This window comes from Sorex araneus, chromosome 8 (genome assembly GCF_027595985.1).
Source record: "Sorex araneus isolate mSorAra2 chromosome 8, mSorAra2.pri, whole genome shotgun sequence".
Classification (NCBI taxonomy): domain Eukaryota; kingdom Metazoa; phylum Chordata; class Mammalia; order Eulipotyphla; family Soricidae; genus Sorex; species Sorex araneus.
In genome coordinates this window covers 39,529,054-39,542,077 of record NC_073309.1, presented here as the reverse complement: position 1 = coordinate 39,542,077, position 13,024 = coordinate 39,529,054, and the positions used below count along the sequence as shown (strand labels likewise).

General features: G+C 41.8%; 1 protein-coding gene across 1 annotated transcript in view; it reads right to left on the bottom strand.

Moving 5' to 3' along the window:
- The window catches only part of UBA2 (ubiquitin like modifier activating enzyme 2), a 39,445-nt gene that overhangs the window by 15,223 nt on the left and 11,198 nt on the right, over positions 1-13,024 (bottom strand). Inside the window, exons 6-10 of the mRNA XM_004600714.2 lie at positions 9,137-9,258; positions 7,346-7,413; positions 5,674-5,795; positions 3,041-3,140; positions 783-952 (exon numbers count right to left, since the gene is read on the bottom strand). Coding sequence (XP_004600771.1) covers positions 783-952; positions 3,041-3,140; positions 5,674-5,795; positions 7,346-7,413; positions 9,137-9,258 — 582 coding nt within the window. The remainder of the gene's footprint in view (positions 1-782; positions 953-3,040; positions 3,141-5,673; positions 5,796-7,345; positions 7,414-9,136; positions 9,259-13,024) is intronic.

Genomic DNA, 13,024 nt, shown 5'->3' with positions numbered 1-13,024 from the left:
TCATCTCCTCTTATGTAGGGGCCACCCCCCAGTGAAGCTGAGGGGTTCATGTGGTGCTAAGGACTGAACTTAGAGCCCTCCATACCATAGTCATGTACTCAACACATTTCATTTGGTTTTTGAGCCACACCTGGCTGTGGTGCATGACTTATTCCTGGCTCTGCCTGGGATTAAACCTGGATCAGTTGCACGCAAATGCAAACATCTTACCCGATGTTTTATCTTTCTAAACCAAGGAACAAGTTTTCTTAAGTCATCCCTAGAACCTAAAACGCTTTATACAGATTTAGTGTATAGAAATTCAGTTAAATGTAACATGAAATAAAAATGTAATAATGTGGGGGCTGGAGCGATAGCACATTGAGTAGGGCGTTTGCCTTGTACACGGCTGACCCGGGTTCGAATCCCAGCAACCCATATGGTCCCCTGAGCACCACCAGGAGTTAATTTCTGAGTGTAGAACCAGGAGTAACCCCTGTGCATTGCCGGGTATGACCCAAAAAGCAAAAAAAAAAGTAATATTGAAGGATCTTCAAAATCTGGTAGAAAACACAAATTTCTAAGAGTTACTGGGGCCAGAGGTAGGATTCAAAGGGCTCAAAGGGCTAGTGCACTAGCACTCTGCCAAGCAGGCGGCCTAGTTCAATCCCCAGCACCACACTGAGTACCTAAGAACAGCACTGTGCATGGCCTATCCAAAAACAAAAGAATGAACAGTTTCAGTTTCATTGAAAGAACTTGACATACATTTGATAAGCAATGGCTATATTTTAAAAACAAACCTTGTCCCATATGAGCTCAGCTCCATCCCCTTTTTCAGCTAAGTGAACTCTCAAAGTTTCAATACTCTTTGAAAACAGACAAGCATAGCTCTTTACATCCAGAACCTGCTGGTCTTTCAGTCCTAACTGCGGCTGCTCATTTTGTTGATCTGATGCATTGGTTTCTTCTCCTGAAAAAAAATATTAGAAATTTCACTAAACATTCCTCAAACCTTGTTTTATTATGCATGACCAAATTCTATTAAAATAACCTTCATGATACATGTATTTATGAAAAAAACTGCTAACATATATATATCCTAGCGTTAATAAATTCTGATAACCCACTACCATTTCGCCTTTCATGAGGCCAACCCGTGTTCGATTCCTCCGCCCCTCTCAGAGAGCCCGGCAAGCTACTGAGAGTATGGAGCCCACACGGCAGAGCCTGGCAAACTACCCGTGCATACTGGATATGCCAAAAACAGTAACAATAAGTCTCTCAATGAGAGACGTTACTGGTGCCCGCTCAAACAAATTGATGAGCAACAGGATGACAGTGATTACAGTGATATATATATATACACACACAGACACAAACATATATATATATAAATGCAGGTAAGATGAAAAGCACTATAACCAGTGCATATTTAGCACTCATGAATTATGAAAGAATTGTCTGTTAAAATACTCATTACTATAGAGATATGCTCCCAAGTAAGTTCCAAATATTCTGATCATTGCTATTCACTAACTGCAACACAACTCAAACAAAAAAGTGTTCGATGGGACTTGTATTAAGTTACACTACCAGATTTTTCACATTTAAAATTATATATTCTGGAGCTGGAGCAATAACACAGCGGGTAGGGCATTTGCCTTACACACGGCCAACCTGGGTTCGATTCCCAGCATCCCATATGGTCCCCTGAGCACCACCAGGGGTGATTCCTGAGTGCAGAGCCAGGACTAACCCCTGTGCATCGCTGAGTTTGACCCCAAAAAAGCAAAAAAAATAAATAAACAAAAAAATAAAAAAATTATATATTCCCTACCAAGCTGAATAGAGTTAGTCAGAGGACGAGAAATCAACACAAAATGATCTTTCTCCTTAAAGCAAGTGTAAGAAAAAGTGTAAGGAAGTGGAATAATGAATGCCCCAGACACTGTAAATAACATGAGAACTGTATTCAATAAGAAAACATGCCACCTGTGAGGGCTCTGCTGAGGCAGGACAGAAAAGGGACAACTATGGTGGACGGAAGCATTCAATCTGGAAAAGGTGGTGCTAAAAAAGTGGTGAAGTATTATGTATGGAACCCCATCAACAGCAGTATTGCAAACCACAGAGCAGAAACATAAATTATGCATTTAAAATAGTGCCCCTGGGGCCAGAGTGATAGTATAGTGGGTAGGGCGTTCGCCTTGTACACGGCCAACCTGGGTTCAATCCCCAGCATCCCATATGGTCCCCCACGCACTGCCAGGAGTTAATTCCTGAGTGCAAAGCCAGGAGTAACCCGAGCATCACTAGCTGTGACCCAAAAAAAGGGGAAAAAAAGTGCCCCTGGTTGGTAGGAGACCTATGAAGGAGTGGGGGAAATGGGTGGAGGGAAGGAGGTGCTGATGAAAGAATTTGGTGTCAAAACAATACATGTCCGAAACCGAAACAAGAATAACTTTGCAATCTGTGACTAAAGATCATTAAAAAAAAAATTATAAACTCCGAAATTGTATCTTGAATAGCACGCAAAAGTACAAATATATATATATAATATATATATATATAAACATTCACAGCAACACTTTATTTCATGGAAAATGACACAAGTACATGCTGACAAGAGACTGAATACTAATTAAAATAAGTAAGTTAAATAGCACAACTGGGGCTGGAGCAATAGCACAGCGGGTTGGGCTTTTGCCTTGCACACTGCCAACCCGGGTTCAATTCTCAGCATCCCATATGGTCCCCCAAGCACTGACAGGAGTAATTCCTGAGTGCATGAGCCAGGAGTAACCTCTGTGCACTGCTGGGTGTGACCCAAAAAGCAAAAAATAAATAGCACAACTATGTATGTTAAGTGCATATATAACTGCATAAATTATATGCATAGTTAAGACAGTCTCTAAAATGTGGATGCCTCTGTAAGATTTCCAGTGGTTCTCTTATTTTTCTCAACTGTTTGAACTTATCATGAACAGATACTACTGTCAAGATACACAATTTACTGACTTTTCATATTTTGTCCCAAAGACTAACAATGCTTCTTTACCTTGACTTTGTACTTCAGCCCAGTCCAATGGAACTGGAGGTTTTCTTTTCCGCCACAGTTTGTCCATTGTTAAGAGATATCTAATATCATCTTTGAAAAGCTTAAAAAAAAAAAAAAGACAAATTCCATTAACCTTACAGTGCTTATACAGACAAAACTCCACTAATCAAATAATAATCTATGAAAGCATTTGACTTAAACTAAGATAGGGACTGGGGCTGGAGTGATAGCACAGCAGGTAGGGCGTTTGCCTTGCACTCGGCAGATCCGTGTTCGATTCCCAGCACCCCATTTGGTCCTCCAAGCACCAACAGGAGTAATTCCTGAGTGCATGAGCCAGGAATAACTCCTGTGCATCGCTGGGTGTGAGCCAAAAAGCCAAAAAAAAAAAAAACCTTAAGGTAGGGACTGGAGAGATAGCTCCTACAGGTAGAACATGTTCTGCAGGGGCTAGAGCGATAGCACAGAGCAGGTAGGGTGTTTGCCTTGCATGCAGCCAATCCAGGTCACCTGAGCACCACCAAGAGTAATTCCTGAGTGCATGAGCCAGGAGTGACCCCTGTGTATCGCCGGGTGTGACCCAAAAAAAGAAAAAAAGAAAAAAAAAACATGTTTGCAAATGTTAGGCCTAGAAGTTGGTCCAGGGTGCTAGTAGATGTGGCACTGATGAACTACAACACAGATGGGCGAGAGCCCTTGCTCTCAGTACTGTATAGCCAGGAAAAGGATTGCCAGGAGTGACTTCTGAATCCTGGAACACTGCTCTACACACCACGAATATAAGAGAGGGGAAAAAAAAAATCCCCAAACACAATTTCTTTATCATCAAAGTATCTGTGAAATGGGTCTCCTGGGAACTTAAAAACAGAAGGGTCTTGGGGCCGGAGCGATAGCACAGCAGGTAGGGCGTTTGCCTTGCACATGGCCGACCTGGGTTCAATCCCTGGCATCCCATATGGTCCCCCAAGCACTGCCAGGAGTAATTCCTGAGCGCAAAGCCAGTAGTAACCCCTGAGCATCGCTGGGTGTGACCCCCCCAAAAAAAAAGTCTTTACCCACTTTAAAAAAGCACTACTTCAAAACTTTAAATAAAACGTTACCACAGGTATAGAGACAATCATATAAACTGCACCATAGTATACAATAATAACATTTGATTTTTCTACCTTTGTTTTTCCCTTCACTACATTCTCTATTAGTTCAGTCAACATTATAATTACATAAATACAAATTCAAATATACAAAAACTAAACAATTTGTATTTAATTAAGTTTATCAAAAAACTTGCCTTGGATCCCTTAAGACCCCAGTTTGATTTCCAGCATCACATACCACAAGTGGTCACTTCTAAGCATACAGCAAATCAAATTACAAATGGTGTATTTGAGAAAGGGATTGTTTTGTGTGCCCTCCCATAATCTAACTTCCTGGACTCCATTTAGTCTTGCTAAGAATCACCTTCAGGGCCTGGAGACACAGTACAGCAGGCAGAGTACTTGCCTGGCATGTGCACCTCCATACAGTCCCCTGAGCCCCACTAGGATTGATCCCAGAGTACAGATCCGGGAGCAAGCCCCTGTGCACTATCAGGTATGGCCCAAAAACAAAAAATAGGGAGTTGCCTGCAAAACTCATAAGGTAGGATGAGTCTTAGACCCGAAGCACTAAGGTCAAGGATGGAGGCATCCAGTTTAGTAGATGGGACAATGGACTACTGGCACTCTGGTGTAAATGTGGTGTGTAACATTTCACTTTGAATGTTTAAACCCTATAGACAATTTAGTCTTGTGAACCAATGTTACCTCAACAGAAAACAAGAGGCTGGGAGATCTCAGTCCTCAGGACAGAAGCAATCATGCACCAGGACCAGTACTCAAACCATCACAGCAGGTCCTCACTCCTCCAGCTTTCCCATGTTTAGTGCAAAGGCCCCCAAGCCCCACCAGGTGTGGTCCAGGCAACTCAAGGATCCAGCAACTCCAAATACTGAAGCCCTCACATTGAGCCACCTGACCTGGTTTACCAAGTATCACTGAGAATGGCTCTAAGGATCCAAGAGCATCACTTGGGAGGACCACTTTTCCCCACTCCCCCACCCAAAACTGTTAAAAACAAAAAGAGATTAAAAATGATAAGGGTGAGGGGCTGGTGAAATAGCACAGCGGGTAGGGCGTTTGCCTTGCACTCGGCCGACCCGGGTTCGATTCCCAGCATTCCATATGGTCTCCAGAGCACCGCCAGGGGTAATTCCTGAGTGCAGAGCCAGGAGTAAAACCTGCGTGTTGCCGGGTGTGACCCAAAAAGCAAAAAAAAAAAAAAAAAAAAAAAAGATAAGGGTGTATAAGGCAAAAGAAGAAACCAGGAAAAACAATGTAAGGAAAGACAACCAACAGAATATATAAGGAAGTCTCTTAATTCCTATGAAGATGTTATATACTGATTTATGTGCTAAATTTTAATGCTTGCTCATCCTACTTATCAAACAACCTATCTACATAAGGGACAAAGAAAAGGCACATGGTTAAGATATATTCAACCTCCTGAGTATTGACCTTAGGCAAAAAAAATACATAAATAGCTTAATTTAATATAAATAGTATCAAGCTTATTCATAATTATTAAGTAAGCTCAACCTTAGTAAAGAGTTTAACTGGGTCATATCCAGTTGATTTGGCCCATTCCTTAGTGGAGATACGTTTAATTTCACCATCTTCATTAGATGCTCTGGCTCTGGCTTCAGCTTCCATGGGTTCCCCTACAAAATATACACCATTTTTATTTGAACTCAAATAATTTCAAACAAGCTTTTCATTCTTCTTTTGGGGAAAATTTGTCACAGATAAATGCTATGTGAGACACATTCTGAGTTCACGGACAAGAGAAAATAATATCTTCATCACCATCTCTTTTTTTCTACCTCAGTCTCTAAAGACTACATGCAGAGAATTCATAGGACAATTGTAATCAGACCAAAGAAGAACTCCCTTTATTACCAGATTTGTGGATATTCCCTGCATCTTAATTTCCTCATCAAGAACCAAACTACCCATTTTAAAAATTACTGTCTGGGGGTGGGTGAGGCGCCCACCACTCACCCCAACAGCCCTGGCAGCCAGAAAAAATTCCATAATCCAATCGCTGACATGCTCATGGGCTGGACCCCACAGACTCAGGACAAGCCTCATCCACAAATGAATCTGTTGAAAAACTCAGGTATGTGGGTTTTGTAACTGAAATCTCCAGGCTCTCATGTAGTCAAGGATGGGCTCCACCATCTCCCTGTTCCTGCCAGAGCCCGGCAGTCACATCCACGAACTGTCTCTGAGATCCATATAAGCTCATTAACCAGCCATGATCCAGAGACTCATGAATAAATCTCAAGAGATCAACAAGCTGCGTGGATATTTCCGGATTCTAAAGTCAGCATCCAGTAAAAAAGTTAACTCTAGGGGTGGGGCGGGAAAAAAAATTTAACTCCAGCTATATCACTCCACTTAAAATTTTAGAATTCCTGGAGAGACATCTCTAACTCTACACCATTGATATCCTAGGACCAGCACACACCACACTGGCTGGGATATAAAGTAGAAGGCAATCAATCTTGATTAACACACAAGGCTTAATGTGTTAACACATCAACACACAAGGCTTAATCTTGTGCGTTAGTAATCTCTTATATAAGTGTTTAAATAGCTCAAGGTGAAATACAACAATCTCCACACACTTTCTTCTAAGAAAATCTTTTTTGACCATTTTTAGCAAGTTATTAATAAAAAGCAATACAAAATAAATCACTTAGAGCCTGCTATTGGGGCAGACTTGGATGGTGGTTGGGTCAACTGGAAATCATGGTGGTTGGAAGGTTTATACCTTTCAACTGTGGTGGGGTTGGTGTTGGAATATTGAATCTAGTAAACCATCATAAACTTTATAAAAATAAAAGCATTTTTTTTTAAATGTCAGCGAGAAAGAAATAAAATAAAATACATTGTTTAGGGGCTAGATAGCTTTGTCTGTGAATATGCTTGTTCAACGCCAGGCACCAACCACTACACTTAGTATGAGTACTGCTAGGGGTCACTCTAGGTAGAGTCAGGAAAACCTCCAGAACACCAGACTGTGGACCACATGCTTCCCCAGACACAAACATTTAAACCAAAAACTCCCATTATTTTAACATGTAATGATGCCATCAAAAGAACTTAACATATGTAATAGATTATTTTCTGTTATGCTGCAAGTATTAAACTGGCAAAATATAGATTTTACTCAAAGAAAACCAATTCCAAATACAAATTTACTCACAGGAAGCCTCAGGATCAGCTCGGTCAGGTGATACTTCTTGATCCGCATCTTCTTCCCCAAACAACTGGCTATAAAATAGTAAGTATTTTATGGAATAATATTCTGAATAATGTATGTATGCCCTTCCTATTTTCTTAAAAACTGATTTAGGATACCCCAAATCTTTAGTAGAGATTATCATATTCAACCAAAATATCAGACCAAGCTACTTAGGTAGACTGTACTCTAACTTCAACCATGAACAAACTCAACTGCTCTATCACTGAGCCACATTCTAGGCCCCTAATACTTATCTCTACAGTTATACTATTGTCTCAATTTCTGTGCTAATCTAAATTTTATAAAGTGGTGGAGGGAGGGCGAAAGGGAGGGGGGCATGCTATGCCTGCATATAAGACCATAAGAACCAGGTCATGTGTGCTGTGCCCAAGACCCAGGTTCTCTCTATAACTGATACTACTAGGTATAGAGACAGGACTCAGGTCCATATGGGGTGCTGGAAATTGCACCCAGGTTGGGTGGCATTCAAGAGAAGTACCATACCCACTATGTCTCCTATCCCTCTCTTATTTTACAGAGAATGTCATGAAAGGGTATTCGCTAAATTTTACAAAATGCTCTTTATTTAATACTTTTGTTCATTTTTTTGTTTGTTTTTGGGTCACACCCGGCAATGAACAGGGGTTACCCCTGGCTCTTCACTCAGGAATTACCCCTGGCGGTGCTCAGGGGACCATATGGGATGCTGGGATTAGAACCGAATGCCCTACCCCCTGTGCTATCACTCCAGCCCCTACTTTTATTCATTTTAAAATGAAGTACATGGGGCTGGAGTGATAGCACAGCAGGTACAGCGCTTGCCTTGCACAGGCTGACCCGGGTTAAAGATTCCCAGCATCCCATCCCTGAGCACCGCCAGGAATAACTCCTGAGGGCACGAACCAGTAATGACTCCTGTGCATCGCCCAGTGTGACCCAAAAACCAAAAAAATAAATAAATAAAATGAAGTATAGAACTTTCATACTTAAAAAATAAAAATAAATATTGACTCATTTTTGCAATTCTGAAATACAAACAACCCAACCATGCTAAACGTTTTATTTTATGTAATACCAGATTCACAGGAAAATATTTCATACAAAATTTAAAATCTAGGGGCTGGAGCGATAGCATAGCGGGTCGGGCGTTTGCCTTGCACGTGGCCAACCCAGGTTCGATTCCCAGCATTCTGTATGATCCCCTGAGCACTGCCAGGAGTAATTCCTGAGTGCAGAGCCACGAGTAATCCCTGTGCATCGCCAGATGTAACCCAAAAAAGCAAAAGAAAAAAAAAATTAATCTGTGAGTGAAAATGCTGTGTTTTTTTTGGTAAGTTGGATCTTACTTCCACTTAATACTCACATTTCTTTATATAGTCGCCTAGGTTGGGTTTAATTACTAGTACCACATGGTCCTCTGGGAATGACTGTATATAGCCTTGGAGATACAAGTAGCACTGGGTTGGTCCAGGTGATCCCCAGCACCACAGGACCCTAGCAATACCACATCCTCAGAACCTCACATTGAACTGCTGGCCTGTTGGATGATTATCTCTGGGAGTGGTCCCATGGGTTCCCCTGAGCACCAAAACCAAAGGCCTTCAGAAACTAGGGGTATAGCTTAGTGATAAAGTACTTATCTTGTATCGGTAATGACCTGAGCTCTGATCCTAGGAACCACCAAAAGGGGGAAAAAAAGGACTCTCAACTTTATCATCAATACTGAAAATATGAAGAGAAATATATTCTTACTTGAACAAATACTTTGCCCAAACAATGCAATGAATAGGTTCTGAAGGTGTGTTACGAATTGTACAGCCAGGAAATGTTCTCTGGGTTGGTTTGGGATGGCATTCATAGCACTCAGTCACACCCTGCAAAATCAGCACAAGGAAAACAATTATTCCGTAATTAAGGTTTTTCAACATCTTAAGGTAATATAAACACTTCCTTCAGTCATCTAGATCTAAGTAATTACTACATATAAAACAAAACTTTGGGGCTGGGGTGATAGCACAGCGGGTAGGGCAAAGTTTGCCTTGCACGCGCCGACCCGGGTTCAATTCCCAGCATCCCATATGGTCCCCTGAGTACCACCCTGGGGTTATTCCTGAGTGCAGAGCCATGAATAACCCCTGAGCATCACCAGGTGTGACCCAAAAAGAAAAAGAAAAAAAAAAAAAAAACTTTATCCTTATATTATACAAGTTCTATTTAAAAGCAGATGGCCAGAGACAGTAAGGAGGTAATTCTCTGCTGCAACTGTGGTTCAAATCTCAGTCACCAAATGTAACATCACCAGGTGTGACCAGAGGTCACACGGAGCACAGAGCTAGGAATAGCTCCCGAACATAGCCATGCATGACCCCCCCCCCACCAAAAAAAACCCAACCAAACAAAAAGCTGAATTGCCAGAGAAATAGTATAGGAGGCTAAAGATTGACTTAGTTAACTGAAACAATCATAGGTAACAGCTGAATTTAATCCAGGAAAATCTTAAGACATGTGACCCATAAACCTGTATGTCAATAAAAATTCTGTCAAACAGAAAACCTTGGATACATTAAAGAACTCCTGAGCATCACTGCTGTGACCCAAAAACCTTAAAAATAGAAAATCTGCTATAAACACAACCTTCCAACACTGTAATATTGTGAAACATTTGTTAAATAATTTTTAAAAATAGAGCAACAGAGCCGAAGGATACTGTAGTGGGTACAGCACTTGTCTTACACACAGCTGACCATGTTTGATATCCAGCACTCTGGGTCTCTACCAGGAGTGATCCCTGAGGATGAGCATTAAACCCAGAGTACCACTGGGTGTGGTCCAAAAAATAAACAGTAACAAAGAGTCAGAGCAATATTGTAAGTATAGCAGGTAAGGAATATGCTCACATATGGCCAACCCAGGTTCAATCCCTGACATCCCATATAGGTCCCCCAGCACCACCGAGTGGCTCCGAAGTACAAACTGAAAATTAAGTCCTGAGCATCATGTGGTGTGACCCCAAAACTAAAACACAAGTTTTTTGTAGCATGACTTTATAATCTCCTTAAAATTAGTGGACTAGAATTCCCAATGGGGAAAAGACAAAGTCTTCCCTCTAAAATCAGGGACAAGAATGCCTACGCTCACCACTTCTATTCAGTATAGTACTGGAAACAATGGAGTACTACTATACAGCTATTAGGAAAAAATGAAGTCATGAATTTGCCTAAAAAAATGGATGGACATGCAGAGTATCATGCTGAGTGAAATGAGTCAGGAGGAGATGTAGAATGATTATATTCATTTGTGATATATAAAGTACATATACTGAAAGACTAATATCCATGGCCAGGGAAAACAGGGGCTAGGAGATTGATCAATGGTTTAAATCAACCACGAGTGTGTGAGGCAGAGGGTAGGTAAGATAGAAAAGGGACCAGAATGATAATAATAGCTGGAAATGATCTTGTTGGACAATAACTGTTAAAAAGGCAGGTAAAGGGGTATTCCTAAAAACCTTTCATTATCTGTATTGCAAACCACAATGCCCAAGAGGGAGAGAGAGGGGGAGGGAGAGAGGGAGAAAGGAGGGAAGGAAGGGAGGGGAAGAGGGGTAGAGAGGGGAGAGGAGGAAGAGAGGTGGGGGGGAGGGAGAAGAAAGGGCCTGGGGTGATAAGAGGGAAACTGGGGACACTGGTGCTGGGAAATAAACTGAGGACTGATGAGTGTTAAAACACTCTATGCTGTAACCTAAAAGCAATGTACAGAGATCACAGGGCACATAGAAGGTCAAGGTTTAATCCCCCAGTATCACAAATAATCCACTGAGTACCTCCAAGGAGCAATTCCCATCAACAACTGAGAATTGCACCTGAGCATACAGAATGTGTGTCCAAAAACCAAAATAAAGTTACACAGTAAGAGGGATGGGAAAAAGCCCTGGGGTCAACAGACCAAAATAAACAAAAATTATACTGTAAGAAATTCCTTTTTAAAAGTCTCCAGAGAAGTTTCAACCACTTTTCCAATTATCAAATTAATTTTTTCACTTCAGCAATTCTCAACTTCAGTCTTTTGTTTTGTTTTGTCTTTTGTTTTTGGGTCACACCTGGCGATGCACAGGGGTTACTCCTGGCTCTTCACTCAGGAATTACCCCTGGCGGTACTCAGGGGACCATAATGGGATGTTGGGATTAGAACCCGGGTCGGCCACGTGCAAGGCAAACGCCCTACCCGCTGTGCTATCGCTCCAGCCCCTCAACTTCAGTCTTAATACACACAAATCTCTCAGGAACATAGTAGTGAAGTATATAAAAAGCGATATTGGGGCTGAACAGTATTATAGCAAATAGGGTGTCTGCCTTGTACATGGCTGACCCAGGTTCCATCCCCCACACCACATACGGTCCCCTGCACACTGCCAGGAGTAATCCCTAAGCTCAGAGTCCAGAAGCATCATCAGGTATGGCCCAAAATAACAAAAGAGGAATGTCTTGGAGGCTGAGCAATAGTATAGCAGATAGGACATACGCGGCAGACCTAGGTTTGATCCCCAGCATCACACATGGTCCTGAGCACCACTAGGAGTAATTATTGAGTGCAGAACCAGGGGTAACATTGACAAGTATGACCCAATACCCCCCCAAAAAAAATAGAAGTGTCTTTCAAATAATGGTTTGATAGTTTTAAAAGATTGCCTATTTGTTATAAACTAGTGAGTAATCATTTTTCTCCATAATATCATGATAGCACTGATCCCTGTATCACAAAAAATTACTGCCCTTGACCTTTCAAAACAGTATTACAACAGCACAAAACTTACTGATAATTTGATGTCCCCAAAATTAATTTTTTTCTTTTGGGTGGTCACACCCAGCAAAGCTCAGGGGTTACTACTGGGGGTGCTGGGAGGGCAAAAACAGAACGTCAAGAATCAAATCCGAGTCAGCTGTGTGGAAGGCAAACGCCCTACCCACTATGCTTCTGCTCCAGCCCCAAACTAATCCCAAAAGTCCAGAGCCAGGAGTAAGCCCTGAGCATCACTGAGTGTACCCCCACCCCAAAAGAAGAGGCTCAAGAGAGGATACAGCAGAAAAGATATTTATGCTGCAGGTGACTGTCCCAGGTCCAATCCTCAGCTTCACATATGGTCCTGAGCCAGCCTGGAAGGAGCCATGAGTGCAGTTAAGAGTAAGCCCTGAGGACAGCCAGGCGTGCGAATCCCCCCACCCACCAAGAGATGTATAGATGTAAATGGTAGATGTAATTTCTTCAGGGGTTACATGCAGTGCGGGGGAACACATGGCGAGGCAGCACACAGGTAAAGATTGTATCTGCCAAATGTATGGCAAGTGTTTATAACCTCTGTACTAGCTTTCTGGCCCACGTGTAGTTTTGTTTGTGAGAAACTTGGTAATGCTCAGCAATCACTCCTTGCAGTGCTCAGGGATCACATGGATGCTGGGGATTGAACCAGTTACCACTTGCCAGGGCAAGCACCTTAAACCACTGTACTCTCTCAAGCCCAAGTATAATTACTTTTAGCTTTCAAAACCTGCAACGTAATTTCCTTTTCTTCATGTAATGGTAGTTACCCAGTGCCAGAGATTGAACTCAAGGCCTTCCATATGTTAGGCATATACTATTACC